This window comes from Felis catus, chromosome B4 (genome assembly GCF_018350175.1).
Source record: "Felis catus isolate Fca126 chromosome B4, F.catus_Fca126_mat1.0, whole genome shotgun sequence".
NCBI classification, from domain to species: Eukaryota; Metazoa; Chordata; class Mammalia; order Carnivora; family Felidae; genus Felis; species Felis catus.
Genome location: NC_058374.1, coordinates 41,248,600 through 41,269,059, shown reverse-complemented (window position 1 = coordinate 41,269,059; position 20,460 = coordinate 41,248,600). Strand labels below are relative to the sequence as shown.

Here is a 20,460-nt window from a genome sequence, read left to right as displayed (position 1 = left end):
ACATATCTGTCATATGATATACGTGGGTATCATTACTACACAATACAGATATGTATACATACATAATATATATGCACACATGTACATATAATATATATACATATCATATATGCACTAAAATATATAGATATATATTATATTTACACACACTTAAACATTTATTTTGGGAAATAATGATGTTTTGGGGATTTTTACTGTATGTTTTTCAGTTCTTTTCAGATAAAATCTTTTCAAAAGAGTTCAAAAGAGCAGTGAACATATTTAGTCCTTGTATACTAAGAGTTTATGAAGTGGTTCTCAGAAGAGTACAGAAGAACCACCTGGCATCTGATTTAAGATCCTGATCCCGGGGTTCACCCTGAGATTCTCATAGGTCTGAGGGGGACCCCAGAATCTGCATATGGAGCTCCAGGTAGCCTGGAGACCACAGTTTTGCTTCTGTTGGTCTGAATGTCTTGTACTAGGGAGAACAGGGCCTGGGCTCAAACCTGTCCTGGTATCATCATTTTATTCCATGGTCTCAGCCCGCATCCCTCACTTCTTGGGAACATGCACCACCGATATCAGGAGATGGGGAGTGAATTCCCCATTACTGGCTGTCGGTCAGCAGTGTCAACTCTGTGTCAAAGGACAGATGACAATGGTGATGTCGAATAGGAGGTGAGCACTTATGATTAGCTCTGCACGTGTGTGTCACGAAGGAGAAACTTGGCAAAGGGTGACAGGTGCTTCGCAACTACTTCAGTTTTATGAATTAGATAGTCAGCCAAGCACGCTGAGCTGGGCTCTGAGGGCTCGCACAGGCAACAGTTCTGCCAAGTCTAGGGTCCAGGTTGGAGTCCTTCTGGAAACTGAAATCCACGATTCCTGCCACCATCGCTGAGCTTTTCAGTCTCTCTGTTCTCTGTCAGCTGACTCCTGATGACAGGGACTCTGGGGAGGAGGAGATGGGGGAAGGAAAGGGAAGAGTCTAGTGCTCATTTATATAAATGGATAGATTTTTAAATGAATTGCCTAGAGATATTTAAAATCATTGCCATGGTTTTTAAAAAATTTTTTAATGTTTATTTTTGAGAGAGAGAGAGAGAGAGAGAGAGACAGAGTGCAAGTGGGGAGGGGGAGAAAGAGAAAGGGAGACACAGAATCTGGAGCAGGCTCCAGGCTCGGAGCTGTCAGCACAGAGCCTAACATGGGGCTCGAACTCATAAATCATGAGATCACGACCTGAGCGGAAGTCGGACACTCAACCGACTGAGCCACCCAGGCGCCCCTAAAATCATTGCCATGTTAAAACCTGATTAGGAGACCTCGTGCATTTAATGATCAAGTATAAAAAATTATTTTTGTGAGGTGATGGATATCTTCCACTAGTAGGTTTCATTGTATTTTTGATCTTATAATTACGATTTTGCTGCCATCTCTGCTATGATCCCTTAGTCATAGGATTCTTGGCCAGTGATAGGCAAGACTGACGCAGAAACATCCAGGCAGGGTGTGGGCCCCAAAGGGGCATGCTCTGACCAGGTGGGGCAAATGACTTGTAGTTCTGGAGACAGGCAGGGGTGTGGGGTGGAGGGGGTCTCTCATGTCTGCCCTTCACTCCCTCTTCTCATGCTTTGTCATCCTTCAGGTGAATGTGATGAAGCCCATGATGGATGAGACCCACTTTGAGGTGGTGGAGTCTGGTCACTATGTCATTCTGCTGCTGGGCAAGGCCCTCTCTGTGATCTGGGACCACCGCCTGAGCATCTCCGTGGCTCTGAAGCAGACATACCAGGTTAGTGGCTCTTCTCTGCTTCCTCTTCGTCTTGTCTGTGACTTGCTGTTTGCACCTTTCTCAGCTTTCTGAGCAGCAGCCCACTGGCCCTGCCCACTGCCACGGGGGAAAGTGGCTGGTCATCTCGTCTGGCCTCCTTTCCCAGACAAATAAGACCATTGATTCAAGGTGTAGAGTCAGCCTTGGCTGTTTCCGGAAACCAGCCACATGTAGGAAGGACTGTGGCTGGCCCCAACCCAGCAAACCATTCCTTGAACGGCCTTGCTAGGCATGCAGTTTATACCCCCCAAAGAAGGAAGTGAAAGATGAGGCAATAGCTTTTCTTAAGGTTTCTTGACCTAAAGAGGCATACTGATCACGTGCCATATTGTTAAAACACTGTGAAACATTCTGGGGTGTTGCCTTGCCATTTGAACCATAGACCAGTACATTCTGAGAGCTATTTGTAGAACTGCTGACAGCCTAGTTTAGAGAAAGTTACGCCGTTTGTGTCCAGGTTCTAACAGTTTGTTTGGACTTTGTTTTTCTAACCGGCAAGTGTGGGACAAGTACTCTGTCTACTCTGGTGGCTGATTTAGCCTCAGTAGCATCTCTGACAGCACCATTCATTTCGGCTGTACTGAAGTGAGGCTGCACTGCCCTTATTTCCTGTGGTGCTCACTCTACTTCCTGAACACAGTAACAATTCACTCATTCATTTATTCAACAAATCCTTACTAAGCTCTATTATGTATCAAGCCCTGTTCTAGGCACTGTGGCTACAGCAGGGAAAAAATTACATATGTATATGCACGTACATATATGTATATAAATATGGGTATGAATATATGTATGTATATGTGTATGTGTGTACATGGGAATATATATGTGTGTGTGTGTGTATGTAAACCCTTGTCTTAGTTTCCTATTGCTGCTATAACAAATTACCAAACTTAGTAATTTAAAACAACAACATAAATTTATTTTATTTTTAAATTTAATGTTTATTTACTTATGACAGAGAGAGAGAGTGTGAGCATGCACACAAGTGGGGGAGGGGCAGAGAGAAAGGGAGACAGAGAATCCAAAGCAGGCTCCGCTCTGCCAACACAAAGCCTGATGTGGGGCTTGAACCCACAAACTGTGAGATCATGACCTGAGCAGAAGTCAGATGCTCAACCGACTGAGCCACCCAGGTACCCCAGGAACATAAATTTATTATCTGAGGGTTCTGGAGGTCAAAAGTATGAAGGGCTGCATTCTCCTGGAGGCTTTAGGGGAGAATCCGTTTCCTTGCCTTGTTTAGCTTCTGGGGCCTGCTTGCATTCCTTGGCTCATGGTCCCATCCTCCATCTTCAAAACAAACAGCACAGCATCTTCCAATATCTCTCTGCTTCTGCCAGCTCACCCTTCTCTGACTCCTCCCGTGCACCTTGTAAGACCCTGTGATTATACTGGGCCCACTTAGATTGTCCAGGACAATCTTCCCATCCTGAGATCCTTAACCTAATCACATCAGCAAAGTTCCTTTTTCCATGTGTGGATTAGAGCATGGACATCTTTGCAGGGGGGGCACGGTGTTGCCTGACACAACCCTGGTGGAGATTGTATTCTAATGGGGCTATTATTTTAGATTGGTTGGTCTGATGAGACCTGTCTGAAAAGGTAACATGAGCAGAGTCTTCAGGGAAGGGAGGGAGTGAATCATGTAAATATCCAGACAAAAGAATTTAAGCAGTTGGAATAGCATGTTCAAAGGCCCTACAGTGGATGGCCTTTGGGGTATTTGAACAATGAGGCCAGTGTGGCTGGAGAAGAGGGACTGGAGTGAATGGTAGTTAATAAGGGCAGGGGTCGTACTATGAGGGGCCTAGTATGAGTAGGCCTTTCGTCCAATTATGTGAACACTCTTCTTATATGTTTCCCAGTAAGTTCATCCTTGTACCAAATAGATTCTCTGTATTGAAACAAAAGAGAGCAAGTCACATCTCAAGACAGGGCTCTAAGTATGTTGTAAGAGCATAATACGCTTTGTTTTCCAGGCTAGATATTTCTAGTTCTTTACATAGTTTTTATGTGATGGTTTCCATTCATTCAGCAATCACTTGTTCAGGACTCGTAGCTGCCCATGCTTGCATGTTGTATACATGATAGGTGAACACAGAGACAAATAAGATATTATGTCAACCCTGGTGGCATTTGACATACAGCAGAATCCTAGCCAGCCTGTTCTGGACAGGCTGCAGTTGTCCAGATAATGGGCTTGCGTTATTACACTGTCCACAGTAAAGTATGACTAGAACGTTCCCTCTTTGGATCTGTACACTCTCATTGATGTGATGTTGAACTGGCTCCTCTTTCTGTTCAGCCTGTTGCTGGGGAGAGTGATGGTTTACACTGGAGCAGGTTGTCTCTCTTTGTGAATGACCTCTGTTTAACTTGAAGATGGGGGACGTGAGGAAGCCTGGAAAAACCTTGGCAAGGACAAGGCTTTGCCGATTATCCTGGTCTGCTTCTGGGTCTCCGTCCCTGTCCTTTTTCCAGCCTCTCCTTCTTCTGATGAACCTGCCTTCTTTGCTGCCCAGAACTCTCCTTTCCCCGAGTCAGAGAGTTTGCTCCGAGGTTTACAGTGCTCATGATCTCATCTTGTCTGTTAGGAGAAAGTGTGTGGTCTATGTGGGAATTTTGATGGCATCCAGAACAATGACTTCACCACCAGCAGCCTCCAAGTGGAAGAAGATCCCGTGGACTTTGGGAATTCCTGGAAAGTGAGCCCGCGGTGTGCCGACACCAGGAAAGTATGTCTGGGGTCTCTGTGTGGACCGAGCCCAAGAAGCGTGCCTTCTGGAACGTCCCCATCAGTTTTATGGGGGTTGGAGGGGGGTGGGGTGGAGGGGGGGTGGTATGAACTTCAGTGGAGGCATGGCTCCAGCGGAGGGTCTCTTGGATCCTTCTGGGCTGTGTTTTGGTCCATCTGTGTCCTCTTGCCCTGTTCCCCAGGTACCACTGGACTCATCCCCTGCTACCTGTCACAGCAACGTCATGAAGCAGACAATGGTGGATTCCTCCTGCAGGATCCTCACCAGTGATATTTTCCAGGACTGCAACAGGCTGGTGAGGGCTGTGGGGTCATTGGAGGCAGAAGACTGCTAAGGGTTGGCCGAGTGGCTTGGGCACTTGGAGCATGAGCTTCTAATTGTGGACACCACCTTGGAGGCTTTGAATTGGTCTCTATCAAGTCACCTCTTTACTCCCTTTCTCGGCTTCAGGCTGGGAAACAGAAAGCATAAAGGACAGTGTATGAGGAGAGCAATTCCTGGCGACCCGTTTTTCTTCTACGCAAGGCAGAGCTCTTCTGGGCATCTGACAATGCTTCTCTTTTGGCCTCAGTCTTAGAGCTTGTCTGCACATGTATGTGGGTGTCTGTGTGGGTACACGTGTATATATGTATACGTGCACGCACACAGCCACGTACACACGCATGCGCTCTGTAGCACCACATGTATGAAACCAGTCTCAGCAATCCTTTTATCCATCCAGTGACTTTTAGTTCCTGAGGATACTTCAGAGAGTACCTAGGGTTGGCTAGTTGGGTGGACACCCTGGGCATCTCGGTTGGAGGAAGGAAGGTAGTGAGGCAGCCAGGGAGATCAGGATTGTTGGAATGTGTTGGAAACAATGATGTGCTTAATGTCTGAATTCATTCCTACCACAACTACCTTGGAAAAGGCCAGTGTGTGCAGCAGTGTGTGGGGGCGGGCAGGGAAGGTGAGAAGGGGTTACTGAGATCTAATGTGGGTAGTGAGTGGGAAGCTTGGGTGGCAGAGTCTGGGAAGCCCAGGCTGGTCCGGTCCTACAGTCCAGCGGAATAGCCCCACAGCGCTCCAGTGAGGCAGCATGAGCAGTCCTGATGTGTTCCTTCCTTCGTTTTGAGGCAAAGGAAGAAGGCAACCAGCATGTATATGTTTATGAGAAACAGCTAACACCTGTGAGGTTGAGTGTGGGTTATGGGAATGGCTGGCTGGCTGAGCAGGTATGTGGGAAGATGGATAGAAGAGAACGTTCTGAAAAATTCTAAGGCATATCACATCCTATGAAAGGCCAGCAACACTCCTCTATTCAGCTTTTCTTGTTGGAATCCAGATTAGGACTAGGAATTAGTATGCCTTTGTACCCACTCCCTGTTGGGGCCACTGACCAGCATTTCTCCTTCTACCCTGGAGCCCCAGTTGCCCTACTCTGATCACCAGAATATTTTCCCCCAGACCAAGGGCCAGGTTCCTGAATTCTGCCCAGGCCTAGGCCACCCTGAGACTCCCTTGCAGGTGGACCCTGACCCATTCCTGGATGTTTGCATCTACGACACTTGCTCCTGTGAGTCCATTGGGGACTGTGCCTGCTTCTGTGACACCATTGCTGCCTACGCCCACGTGTGTGCCCAGCACGGCAAGGTGGTGGCCTGGAGGACAGCCACATTGTGTCGTGAGTCCTGATGTCCCTCAGACACCATCCCTCATGGATCTAGACTTTAACACCCCTAAGTGGGGTGTGGGAGGACTCCTTCGTGGGAGAGAACATAGAGCTCCTGTATGGGGACAGATGGCTGAGGGTTGAAGGGAGTTAAGACATTGATGGGCATGCCTGGTTGGTTCAGTCAGTTGAGCATCCGACTCTTGATTTCAGCTCAGGTCATGATCTTGCCACCTACTTGGGATTCTATCTCCCTCTCTTTATTTTCCCCTCCCCCATGCTCGCTCTTTCTCTCTCTCTCTCTCAAAAGAAATAAACTTAAAAAAAAAAAAAAGACATTGATGTGAGTGAGTAGGGGGAGGGGACAGTGATTGAAGGCATGAATACATAGAGAAATTCCAGAAGAGGGAGAAGATGAAACAGTGATGAAAAGAAGAAGGAAGTCAATATTTTAATTAAATTCAGTATCTTTAATTAGATGCTATTATATTTGCCAATGTGAGTGATCAATGCATACATTATTTATAGAGAGTCTTCCTTGGGTGGGAGCAGCTGAATGTTTTTATATGGAGAACAGATTCAGAACCATTAGGTTCCTGGCTTAGGTGCTTTAAAACCTGGGCAGCCTCTAATACTGGTGACTCACGTGCTGCTTAGTTCCCCACCGGCATCATCACTTCCCCCAGGGCCGTCACCACCATGGGTGTCACCACCATCTCTTTGGGGCCTTTGGTGCCCTCCCGTCTTCTCGGGTGGCACAGGGTGCCTGCTCATGTTCTATCTACACAGCCCAGAGCTGCGAGGAGAGGAATCTCCACGAGAACGGGTATGAGTGTGAATGGCGCTATAACAGCTGTGCCCCGGCCTGTCCCATCACGTGCCAGCATCCTGAGCCACTGGCGTGCCCGGTGCAGTGTGTGGAAGGCTGCCATGCACACTGCCCTCCGGGTAAGTCCACTGTCCTGGGTCAGGAAGGGTTGGAGGGCGGGGCTGGGCTGTCAGGAAAGGTGCTTCCTGGTGGTGTTCAACTTCACCCCGTGGTGTCCTGTCCCTGTCCTTACCACCCTGGGTTCTGCTTCCAGGTGCCCTTTCATCCAAGCCAGGCCAGCTATGATTTTTGTCAAGTTCAGCTCCTATACCATGCTTGTGTCTGCCTATTTATGGGCTTACCATTGAGAGCACTTTCTGATAGAACTTTCTGGAATGGTGGAAAAGTTCTGTGGAAAGGTAGCTCCTGTGTCTGAGGAATTGAAGTTTCAATTTTATTTAGTGTCCGTTTACATTGAAATTTTACTAGCTGCCTGTGGTTACTGGCCACTCTATTGGATAGCACAGATCTAGAGTAATCAAATATATTCTTTGGTGGAGTGAAAACAGCCTTGGAGATAAGATTTCATTTGTCCTGAGGCTCAGGCGTGGTGAGTTAGGGGGAAGGAATATCCCCTCCCAGTCTTACAGAGGGATACACCAGGCCCAAAGAAAGAGAGTTGCTTTCTAAGTGGTGAGGTGGCCCTTGAGGGAGGCGGGCAGAGCTAGCTTCTGGTAGAGGCTCCTTTAGCTAAAAAGCGAGTCTTCCTTGTGGGAAAGGTGAGAGTTTTCTTCCTAATGGGGGGTTTGTCATGCAGGGAAAATCCTGGATGAGCTTTTGCAGACCTGCATCGACCCCAAAGACTGTCCTGTGTGTGAGGTGGCTGGTCGTCGCTTGGCCTCAGGGAAGAAAATCACCTTGAACCCCGATGACCCTGAGCACTGCCAAATTTGGTAAAACAGACCCTCTGGTGTTTGAAGTGATGTTTTCTGGGGCCTCTTCAGAGACGTAGGTTTGGGGAGGAGCTTACTATGTTAGTTGAGAGGTTGAGTGCTTGTTTTGTTTTATTTCTAGACTTTGCTTCTTTCTCTTTAAGGACAGACTACATTGCGTCCCCAGAAAACACTTCTTGAGAGACTGAAGTATTTTCGTTTCTTCCATCTTGTGGAAGGATATAGTCTCTTACTGTTAGAAATAAGCCCATTGACCCAATGAAAGGAGGGACGCAGAGACTCAGAGCACAAAGAAGCGAGGTTTTAATCAACCTTCTTGCAAGAGTGGGTATCTGACGGACAGGAGCACTCGGGGCAGTTACACAGACAATTTATCTCCTAGCAGAAGTCCCTCCCCCAATTCTTCATTGGTTTGAGTACTACAGAGGTTACAGCCTTACCTGGATGTCTCCTATGCACATGAAGGGCAAAAAGTAGTCTGGTAGGAACAAATGTTCATTCCCTGAGGTGACACAGAGACCTTTCAGTCCCTCCTCCCTGTTTCCTTTGGTGCATGCTCATTGCCAAGCCTGCAAAAATAAGCCTGAGAAATGGAGAGGGGAAGACCTAGGAAGTGAAGTATCTAAGGGTTTGGGACTCCATTGTGGGGGTCAGTTGTACGTATTTCCAGTAGGTTGTAAACTCATTGTTAGACAATACAACTTTTATTTGGTACTTTTGAAAATGAATCCTCTCCCTTATTTCTCACATTATTGTCCCTGGAGGTCACATCTAGTCCAAAGACAGATACCTATGGAAGTCAAATTGCTTTTTACTCAGAGCCCCGACCCCTCAGTGTGATATAGACACCTTGGGGTCACAGCCAAGGTCCCAGGATGGGGCTTTTGTAGTTGGGAGGGAAGACACTATCACTGCACCCTGGGTTCTCACTTGGATTACCTCTGGGAACTGGCCTTTGGGGAGGTGAGAAGGAGTCCTCAGGGTGAGCTCTGAACTTTCTGAAGCTCTGCTCCCAAGTAGGGAACATGTGTTCAGATGTTGATGTGTTTAACACCATGCCCTGACACTGATCGAGCCTTGTGGGAACTTGAACTTGAGAACTTACATTTTCTGGGGAAGGGCTGTGGCCACAGCTGCCAGAGTCAGACCCCACCACTGCCATCTGTACAAACAAGGGGAACACTGTCCGGGGTTAATTTTCTAGCAGACACAGGAAACTAGAGAGTATGGCACTCACGCATTGTTAACCAAGAATTGAAGCAATAAATCGTGTGGACCATGGGGGAAGTAAGAATTAACTTCCCAGTACGATTCTGCCTGCCCACCTTCCCCATGCTGAAACAGAGACTGTAAGGAATGAAAAAGGGGAGAAGCCAACACTGACTTGGGGTTCTGAGCCACACAGGCATGAGAGCTTAGAGCCCTCTCCCGGCCTCCCTCTGCTGTCCCATGGGGAGGGCAGCTACCAGGGTACACACTGTGGCTTCAGACAGCTGTGTGCAATAATTCCAAAACAGGCTGGGGACATTGCATGAGAGGCAAGGCACAGGGGACGTTTCTCAAGGCTCAGGGAACTGCTGCCTCTCAGCTTTACTGGGGTTGCTGAGGGCAAGTGGCCTCAAAGGCGGAGAGTACGTATAGGAGATGGTCCCAACCTCTGTGGGTCTCCACCACGGGGCAGCTTGATTTCACCTGTGGTTTGGTATACCTTGCCATCTCTAGGACGCTGGTGAGGAGTGACCAGAAGGGTCTGGAAACTTGGTTTGTTAGTGCAGGAATTTGTATGAGGGTAAGGGCTCTGCTGCAGACTTGTGCTTGGGGCTGGGTGCAGGGCCTAGCCTCTCCCTGGCACATGACAGGTGTTCACCGCATGGCCCTTGGAGGAATGAATGAACAAGCCACTATCTTTTCCCCTAACATCTTGGACATTCCCAACTTTGTTCTGGGATAAAGTTGGGATTTTGAATCTTTATTCATCTTTCCAAAACGTTTTTACTCCACTTTTTTCTCTTTTTCTTGAGGCCCAACATATTATACAAAATTCATACAGCTTAAATTGTCACAGAAAATACTGTAAAGCATTTATCTTCAATAGGACCTTTACCAGTCTTGGTCAGTATCATTCTTTTAGATTATTATTTGTCTTTGGAGACACTTGGAAGAAGGTTTGGATTATAATTAAATATTTATGCTATTAGAGATGTAGGTTGAAAAGACATCAACTTTGAATGGCAGTGTGGATATCCTAGAAGCAAGAAAGGTTCTTCCTCAGGTGCTATGATGGATTAAAGCTTTGGCTTCTAGAATAAAGGGAGGCTTATTGCTGCATGTGTAGAGGTGCTATTTGGGGACATATGTTAAAAAATGCTGTGTCACTTAGGTGGGGAGTCATTCATGGGACCTCAGTTCAGGCAGGCCAGGCAGGCAGTTCTAGGGGAATATATGTGGGATGGTTCTAAATAAGGCTGAGGAGTGCCCAGAAGTTTTTCCTGAACCACTCCTGGTTTTCTCTCTCTACCACAGTCATTGTGATGGTGTCAACCTCACCTGTGAGGCCTGCAGGGAGCCTGGAGGCCTAGTGGTGCCCCCCACAGAAGGCCCGGTCAGAGCCACCACCCCATACGTGGAGGACACCCCGGAGCCGCCCCTCCACGACTTCTATTGCAGCAGGCTTCTGGACCTGGTTTTCCTGCTAGACGGCTCCTCCAAGCTGTCCGAGGCTGAGTTCGAAGTGCTGAAGGCCTTTGTGGTGGGCATGATGGAGCGTCTGCACATCTCTCAGAAGCGGATCCGTGTGGCCGTGGTGGAGTACCATGACGGCTCCCACGCCTACATCCAGCTCAAGGACCGGAAGCGGCCCTCAGAGCTACGGCGCATTGCCAGCCAGGTGAAGTATGCAGGCAGTGAGGTGGCCTCCACCAGCGAGGTCTTGAAGTACACTCTGTTCCAGATCTTTGGCAAGATTGATCGCCCTGAAGCATCCCGCATTGCCCTGCTCCTGATGGCCAGCCAGGAGCCCCAGAGGCTGGCCCGGAATTTGATCCGTTACGTGCAGGGCCTGAAGAAGAAGAAAGTCATCATGATCCCGGTGGGCATCGGGCCCCATGCCAACCTCAAGCAGATCCACACCATTGAGAAGCAGGCCCCCGAGAACAAGGCCTTTGTGCTCAGTGGTGTGGACGAGCTGGAGCAGCAAAGGGATAAAATTATCAACTACCTCTGTGACCTTGCCCCCGAAGCGCCTGCCCCTACCCAGCATCCCCCTATGGTACCAGTCACTGTGGGTCCAGGGCTCATGGGGGTTTCATCCTCGGGACCCAAAAGGAACCCCACGGTTCTGGACGTGGTGTTTGTCCTGGAAGGGTCCGACAAAATTGGTGAGGCCAACTTTAACAAGAGCAGGGAGTTCATGGAGGAGGTGATTCGGCGCATGGATGTGGGCCAGGACGGCATCCACATCACAGTGCTGCAGTACTCGTACATGGTGACTGTGGAGTACACCTTCAGGGAGGCCCAGTCCAAGGGTGAGGTCCTGCAGCAGGTGCGGGAGATCCGGTACCGGGGTGGCAATAGGACCAACACTGGACTGGCCCTGCAGTACCTGTCTGAACACAGCTTCTCAGCCAGCCAGGGGGACCGGGAGCAGGCACCTAACCTGGTCTACATGGTCACTGGAAACCCCGCCTCCGATGAGATCAGGCGGATGCCTGGAGACATCCAGGTGGTACCCATCGGAGTGGGCCCTCATGCCAACCTGTGGGAGCTGGAGCAGCTCGGCTGGCCCAACGCCCCCATCCTCATCCAGGACTTTGGCGTGCTCCCCCGAGAGGCTCCTGATCTGGTGCTGCAGAGGTGCTGCTCTGGAGACGGGCTGCAGATCCCTACCCTCTCCCCCACCCCAGGTATGCGGGCACCTGGCCTGGCGAGAGAGCTGCTGAGAGCTGGCGGGGATGCAGTTCTTGGGTACTAATCCTGCTTTTCTGCTCTTTTCAGTCAAACCCTCACCTTTAGAGTACGAGCCTTTTGGGGAAAGGAGCTTATAAATTCAAAGGTTATACAAGGCTATTGTTAAAATATAAACAATACCAACGATGTAGATTACAAAAAAATACAAGTTTTGGTTTATCCCACAGCCTCATCCCCACCTAATCCCACTCCTTGCTTTGGAGATAACCTGTTCAGTCTGGGGACTCTCAGCTTTGACCGCACTGGATGGGTAAAATTACTCTAAGTAACTGGTGTTCTTTGGGGCAAGGCCAGAAGTTGGGTGACAGGCGGAGGGTTGCATCCTCAGATTCTGGAACCAGACTGCATTAGTTTGAAATTCAACTCTGCCGCTTACTAGCTGGGTGATTTGGGGCGATTTATTTTTGGTAATGGTTTTTGGGCAATTTTGAGCAAATACCTCTGTGTATATGTTTCCTTATCTGTGAAAAAAAAGTGGGGATGACAATAGTACTTGTAAAATGCTTAGGGCAGTTTTTGGGCAATTTTGAGCAAATACTCTGTGTATATGTTTCCTTATCTGTGAAAAAAAAATGGGGATGACAATAGTACTTGTAAAATGCTTAGGGCAGTACCCAGGACATAGCCAAGTGCTCAAAAACTGGTTGCTACTGCTATTGTTGCCTCCTTCTTAACTGATACTAATGTCTAATCAGCTCCTAGTTCTAGAGCACAGGAATGTTTAAGACAGTCCTTGGTGTGTTTGGGACCATCCCAGAATAACTGATTTCTTTTTTTCCCCAAAGAACTTGATTGTTTTTTTTAAATTAAGTGTAATTAACATACAATGTTAGTTTCAGGTGTACAACACAATGATTGAACAATTCTATCCATTTCTCAGTGCTCGTCACAATGAGTGTACTCTTAATCCCCTTTATTTCACCCATCCCCTACCTACCCCCTCTCTGGTAACCAACTACAGTTTTTTTCTCTGTATTTAAGTCTTTTGTGTGCATGTATTTTTTTTTGTTTGTTTGTCTCTTTTTCCTTTGTTCATTTGTTTCGTTTCTTGAAGTCCAAAGATGAGTAAAATTATATGGTATTTGTCTTTCTTTGACTTATTTCACTTAGCATTAGGTCTACGCTCTAGCTCCATCCATGTTGTTGCAAATGTCACTATTTCATTCTTTTTTTATCGCTGAATGATATTCCATTGTGTGCATGTGTATGTATGTATGTATATACACCACATCTTCTTTATCCATTCATTTATGGACGGACACTTGGGTTGGTTCCATGTCGTGGCTATTGTAAATAATGTTGCAGTAAACATAGGGTGCACATATCTTCTCGAGGATGTGGAGAAAAAGGAACCCTTGTGCACTGTTGGTGGAATGCAAATTGGTGGAAAATAGTATGGAGGTTACTCAAAAGATTAAAAACAGAATTACCACATGATCCAGTCATCCTACTATTGGGTATTTGCCCAAAGAAAATGAAACACTAACACCAGAGTAAGCGTCTCTTAGTTAATGTCTCTTCATTCTCACACTTGTTTTAAGTGCCTTTGTTTTTGTTTTAACCAGAGCCACAGGTTTATTTAAATTCTTGTGATATTTCTGCTGAGGAGAACGGTAATAGCATTATCTGATCAAATCTGGAATGGCCTTCAGGCCAGAGGTTGTTTCTGTGCTGTGATCATGACTCTGTGCCCAAACATTACCATGCACACTGGTCATTTATAGTTGGAATACCTTATAGCACATTCACCAGCCCATAAGACTTGAGAGCATAGAAGTCACCCTCTAGCCCCATGCTGCCGCTCCATTTCCTTTGGCCATCTCCCTGTTATTCTTCAATATTTTGCTCAATTCTAGGAGAGTTGCAGCCTCCAGTTACTGAGGGAGCAGATGCATCTTGCTCTCATCTATAGGCATTTAAACTACCTTTGGGTGGATTTGGAGTCTTCCCAATGTCTGCCACCCTGGGGCACTCCTGGGTTCCCTTCCCCCTTTCCTGGCCCATGTTACCATCATGCAGGACCGGTGGAGTCACCCTCCCCTTCATGGTTCCTCATGGTGGGTGGCATCCTGCATGTCCTTGGATGCTGTGTCTGCTGCAGTGGGCCTGGTGTGCTCACTTGGGTGCCCACCCTCTTGGTGTCTTTGCAGACTGCAGCCAGCCCCTGGATGTGATCCTCCTCCTGGATGGCTCCTCCAACTTGCCAGCTTCTTATTTTGATGAAATGAAGAGTTTTGCTAAGGCTTTCATTTCAAAAGCCAACATAGGTGAGCGATGCACCTGTTGGAGCAGTTTGGGAAGGAGCTCTTTCTGAGGCTCCACCTGATCCAGAGTGCGATTTCCACGTTGTCTTTCCTGTTAGGGCCTCGGCTCACTCAGGTGTCAGTGCTGCAGTATGGAAGCATCACCACCATCGACGTGCCGTGGAATGTGGCCTATGAGAAAGTCCATTTGCTGAGCCTCGTGGACCTCATGCAGCAGGAGGGAGGCCCCAGCCGAATTGGTAACCTGGTGCTATGGGCTGGGAGGCAGGAGCTTCGTCTGGTCTTAATTCTTGGCATATGTAACTAAGTGACCTCGGCCAGTCACTTTGCTCTTTAGGCTAGTTTCCCTCCCTGTAAAGTGTGGGCCTGGATGCTCTTCCGGATCTGATTTGTGTGTTTCTCTGTCTCTGAATCCTTCTGTTTGGTTGACCTAAGGATCTGCCATGAGACAGGATGCCCAGCATTTCCTGCCGTCAGGACTGACTTGGTGTGGACTGTTCTCCATTCTCAGGGGATGCTTTGGGCTTTGCTGTGCGATATGTCACCTCAGAAGTCCACGGTGCCAGGCCTGGAGCCTCGAAGGTGGTGGTCATCCTGGTCACGGATGTCTCCATGGATTCGGTGGACGCTGCAGCCGATGCAGCCAGGTCCAACCGTAAGTGTCCAGTGTGCAATCCCGAGACTCTCCTAACCTGCTAGAAGATTGAAAGCAGCTGGCGGGATTGCTTTTGGATGGCCTGATGGTTGTGAATGCTTAATAGCCACCCGTGGCCTGGTTCCAAACAGCAGGAAGTGGACCAATCCCTGTGTTACTTAGAAACCAAACAGTAATAAATATGCATTTGTCCTTCATTTGTCTGCTTGCTTTCAACTGTCACTTTTAAGGCTTCCCTTTGTGTCCAGGGCTGGGGCTGGGTCAGACCTCCACACCTTTCCTTTTGGAAGTGGTGTGGTGTCCCTGCCCTGTCCCCAGTCTCACCACCTCACCACGTCTGAGGCCAGAGGGACTCATTATGGGGTGGTGAGAACCATCAGACCTTCACATGTGCCAAGCCCTTTTCCAGTACCTGCCTAATGGGTTAATGATTGATGAGATGATGACCTGAGCCGAAATCTAGAGTCAGACACTTAACCGACTAAGCCACCAGGCACCCCTGTAATAGCTTTCTGATGGAATCCCAACTGCCATCCTTGTCCCCTGTAGTTCATAAACAACATGGTGGCTGTAGCCACCCTTTAAAAACTGGTCAGCCCATGTCACTCCTCTGCCCCAAAGTCTTGACTGGCTTCCCCTTTCGTTCAGAGAACATGTTATGTCCTTGTGTGGGCTGTGAAGATTTGCATGGTCTGTGACCCACTTCCTCTCGTGTTTGGTCTGCTCCAGCCACCCTGGAGCACACATTCAGACTGCTGCTCAGAGCCTCTTCGCTCATTGTTCACTCTGCTTGGGACATCCTCTTGGCTTCTTCTGTCCTCACCTCAGGTCTCTGCTCAAATGCCATCAAATGCTTATCCAGCCACCTTGCATGAAACAGTAATTCCCACTTCTACCCCGGGCACTCCCATCCTCATATCTCATTTTGTTTTTTCCTAAGCACTTACCCACGTCTGAAATACTAGAGATTTCCTTATTTTTGTGTTTTTTTTGTCTGTCTTTGCCCAGTGCAAGGTCCACAAAGACAGGGACTTCATCTGCTCGGCTCACTGTATCCCCATTGCTTAGAATAGTACCTGACACAGGGTGGTGTCATTAAAACTGGTTGACTGACTGAATATTTGCTCACGGGGTCACTTTATGTGACCCATCTAGGAAGCATGAGGCTCTGTACAGATGCTGGGGATAGGTTCAATCAGTCCATTTTGGGCCCACCTGACCAAAGCAGGTTAACACAGACCCTTTCTTGTTCCTCTGCTAACCCCAGGAGTGACAGTGATCCCCATTGGAATTGGGGATCGGTATGATGAGGCCCAGCTGAGGATCTTGGCAGGCCCAAAGGCCAGCTCCAATGTGGTGAAGCTCCAGCGAATCGAAGACCTTCCCACCATGGTCACCCTAGGAAATTCCTTCTTCCACAAGCTATGCTCTGGTGAGTCTTGTAATGCCTTTCATATGCCCTCAAAAGGAAAAACCCCATTCTAGAGACCCAAAGGTATGCATGCACAAGATCTGGCCTTGAATGAAGATTGTTACATAGACCAGGACCTTTAAGTTTCTGCTCATGGAAAGTTTGTACTAAAAACATCCGAGGGACCACCAGAAAGTTCTCTGTGTAAAGCCCTCCTTCCATCCTAACTGTCCATCAAGACTTTAGCAGAGACAACCCACGCTTGCTGGCGCAGAGTGATCTTGAACAAAGAAGTGGAAGACAGATGCAGGGAACCCCAGCAGCCTGCAGACCATGGTCTTCTTCCCCATGCCCTATATTTGCCCTCAGCCTGAGTATATAGGGCCTTAGAAAAACGGTAATGTAGAATCTAATATCAAAGTGCCATGGCTTAAACTGACTTAGGTTAGAATTTTTATTTTTGCCACATATAATTCTTTTTACCTGATTTTATTTATTTTCCTAATGTGATTAGCTCTGAGTCAAAACCTACTAGAGTTATTACCCTTTCCTGCTGGAAGATAGCTCTCCTGGAAGGACTCTTAAAGGTCTCTTTCGAATTTCTGGGACCTTGCCTCATTTCCTCCCCAACCCCTCACTAGGCACTGATCTACACATGAAATGGGAAAAGGAGTTTCTGGCCTGAGAAGCTTCATGCCCTGTAGAGATTGCCGTGTTCTTACTGTTGTTATCACCATAGTTATTGAGAACCACAGAGCATGCCTGAAGAGCCACAGGGTGACCACCTCTTAACCTGGTGGACTTGCATATACTCACAGTCAAACCTGGTCAGACACTTTTTGCAGAGTGAAGTCCCCTTCCGGGACTAGCCCTGGGGCCACATAGACTTTGTGATGGCTTCTGCTGCAGGTTGGGAATGGGAACTCAGATCTTAATTGTGTCTGTTTCAGGGTTCCTTGGCGTTTGCGTGGATGAGGAAGGGAATGAGAAGAGAGTGAGTTCCTTTCAGCACTGGCTTTGAAAGAAAGATAAGAATGAGTATTTGGGGTGCTTGTTCCCCCTTTTTCCTCCTTTGGTCTTGGTCCAGTTCTCCCTCTTATATCCTGCTTTTGTGCATGTGTGTGGATGTGTGGGGATGTTCCACCTGTAAATCTTGTGTTCTGCATCCTTGCTGCTTGAGCCCATGTCCAAGTCCTAGTCTCTGTGTCCTCAGAGGGGGTCAGTTGCCCAGTTGATGGGCTTAGCGCAGGACTGGCTCATCCTATACCTGCCTGAATCTGCTTCTTTCTTCTGTAGCCCGGGGACATCTGGACCCTGCCAGACCAGTGTCACACAGTTACTTGCCTGCCAGGTGGCCAGACCTTGCTGAAGAGTCATCGAGTCAACTGTGACCGAGGCCCCAGGCCATCATGTCCCAACAGCCAGCCCCCTCTCAGGGTGGAGGAGACTTGTGGCTGCCGCTGGACCTGCCCCTGTGAGTCCGATGCTTCATCAGCCTGGGTGGTATTGCAGGGGCAGTGCTTTTAGCGTGGCTGTGCAGAGAGGTAGACCAGAAGCCCCTTTCCCTCCTCACTACATGTAGAATGCTACTTTCACCCATGTTCCCTCCCTCTTGTGTCTTTTGGATGTATGTTCATTCAGTCCCAGGGATTGGTGTTCTCCTCCTGTGTCTTTGGAAAGCACCTCCCCAGATAATGCATAACCAGAAGGAAGAATTGATTGTTTCTTTCTCAACTTGGCTGTTGGCAAGTCATTAGAAGTCTATGCTGTAGAAGTAGAACAGTGAGAGGGACACCCCCAGAAAACTCTCCACTCACACCTGGAGCTGGATGGGAGTTGGGTGCCATGGTACATCATCACAGTGGCCTGGTTTATGAGGAGGACATAGTAAACTCCATCTTATGCAGCCCTGTGGAGGGCATTCATCCGTGGGGCGAGGGTTAGCCCCCGCCTCATGGTTGGGAGAAATGGCTGCATAGGTAATACGTACCCGGCATATAATTCCTGTGTTAAATAGATACAACCAGTGGGATAAAACCAAAACTGTATTTTATTCCTCGGCCTCTCTTGACAGTTTATTTAGTAGGATAAATTATCTCCCTGGACTGGATGAGAATGCTACCAGACCTGTGTCATCTCTGTTTATTCATAAAGAGTTCTATGGTTACTTTAAGTTATAAAACAAAGGCTCAACTTGGTAATTAGGTGCCCACTCCGGTGTAATCACCAAAACCTTAACCTTGAGTTAGAGTTAAAACAGCTCCCTACTCCCAGTTTGTGCTGCCTGCCCCCAAGAAAGGGGTGTGTTCTGCCTCTCCCCCAGCTTGGGGAACCTTCTGAAGAAGGTTCTCCTGTGACTGGTGCTTCTGTGAGAGGGCTCTGTGCTCTCTGGCCTGGCAGGTGTTTAAGGTGACCACTTTACCTTGCCAGCTCTCAGAGGCTCCCCTGCTCTATTCCTCTGGTACTCAATCTTGGGGTGCAGAAGGATTCTGTATCGTTGGGCTGCCTGCTGCTTCCCCAAACAGCAGCAAGCCACATCTGGGCAATAGTAATAGCTTCTTTCTTTTACATTCTTCAGGTTAAGTTTCAGACACTGGTCCAGGGTCCCTGTAACTTCGTGATACACAAACCCATCTCTGGGCGTGGCCTCTTGAAAGTCCTGTTCACAAGGCTTGGTTGTCCCTAGTGGGGCACCTGGGGGTGTGAGACCCACAATGTAATAGGAACTCTGTACAAACAAATGTCTTCTTAAATCCAGTCCCTCAATACCCCTCTTGACTCCTTTTATAACCTTGACTCTTTATACTCTCTTTTATCAGAAGCAATAAAACTAGATTTGGGCTATTTTTTTTTAAGCATTTAAAACATTTTAAAATTAAAAATATTAAAAATTTTTTATTTTGGACAATTTCAGGTTTACAAAAAAAGCTGCACAAATGATACAAAGAATTCCTGAGTATCTTCACCCAGCTTGGTGTATCTTATATAATCACAGTATAATGATCAAAATCAGGAATTAACATCCATAAAGTACACCTGTAAACATCTTACTCAGTTTTTATCAGTTGTCCCACTCATGTCCTTTGTTCAGAGGTAGGATTCAATTCAGAATCCCACATGACATTAAGTCGTCATGTTTCTGTAGTCTCCTTCAATCTACAACAGATCCTAAGTATTTCTTTGATGTTTATGACCTTGACATTTTTGAAGAGTTCTGGCTAGTAATTTTGTAGAATGTCCCTCAATTTGGGTTAGATTTAGGTTACACATTTTGTTAAGAATACCCCGGAAGACATGCTTTTTTGGTTTGTCAAGAGGAGACACAGGATATCAATTTGTCTCATTACAGGTGACGTTAAGTTTGATCACTTGGTTTAGGTGATATTTACCAGATTTTTCCACTGTAAAATTACCATTTTCCTCCTCGTAATTAATAATGATCATATACAGAGATATTTTGAAACTATGGAAATATACTTTTACCCACTAATTTTACCATGCATTGATGATCCTCACCTGAAACAGTTTTTATTGTGTTTGCCAGATAGTGATTTTTGATTTCCATCATCCCCTCCACATTTACTAGTTGGAATTCCATTGAAAGGAAGAACTTTTCCTTCTCTGTCATTGATTAATTCAGTTAATTATTTGTATCAATATGGGCTCATTGGTTCTTATTTTATTCTATGGGGTATAATCAATTACTAGCATTATTTATTTTCTTGGTTGATGGTCTCAGATGTGGCTAATGGGAACCCTTTCAATTTGACTCTTGTGTCCTTTTGACATGTCTGCCTCCCTCTCTCACACGGTAAGGAGTCTGGCTCTCATTATTCACGATATATTTATACGTTGGCTTAATCCCAGAATACACATAAAGTAGTTTCAGAATTGCTAACCAATGCCTGGATGAAAAACGAATCTAACAAGAGTACAGTATTCATATGCAATTCTTTTTGTCTTTTGCCTTTAGTACATAGTACATTCCCCCCAACCCTACCTGTATCATTTAGATTAGTTTCTCCCCTAACAGTGTAGTTATATTATTTATTACCATGATTTCAATTTGTTTCTGTTTGTATTTCGTTTTGGGTTTCCCTCATCCCCATCCTTGTTGAGTTTATTCATTTGTTCTTGTACGTGAATTACTAACATTGCCCCAAATGTGAGAATGTAC

The 20,460-nt window shown here is 47.1% G+C and overlaps 1 protein-coding gene across 2 annotated transcripts in view; it reads left to right on the top strand.

The window, feature by feature from the left end:
- The window catches only part of VWF (von Willebrand factor), a 137,407-nt gene that overhangs the window by 80,192 nt on the left and 36,755 nt on the right, over positions 1–20,460 (top strand). For both annotated transcript variants that reach the window (XM_045060755.1, NM_001246279.1), the window contains 13 exon segments: positions 1,631–1,777; positions 4,414–4,554; positions 4,757–4,870; positions 6,082–6,238; positions 7,016–7,174; positions 7,852–7,987; positions 10,511–11,889; positions 14,104–14,220; positions 14,316–14,456; positions 14,729–14,872; positions 16,140–16,304; positions 17,234–17,277; positions 17,580–17,757. In XM_045060755.1, the coding sequence (XP_044916690.1) occupies positions 1,631–1,777; positions 4,414–4,554; positions 4,757–4,870; positions 6,082–6,238; positions 7,016–7,174; positions 7,852–7,987; positions 10,511–11,889; positions 14,104–14,220; positions 14,316–14,456; positions 14,729–14,872; positions 16,140–16,304; positions 17,234–17,277; positions 17,580–17,757 (3,022 nt within the window).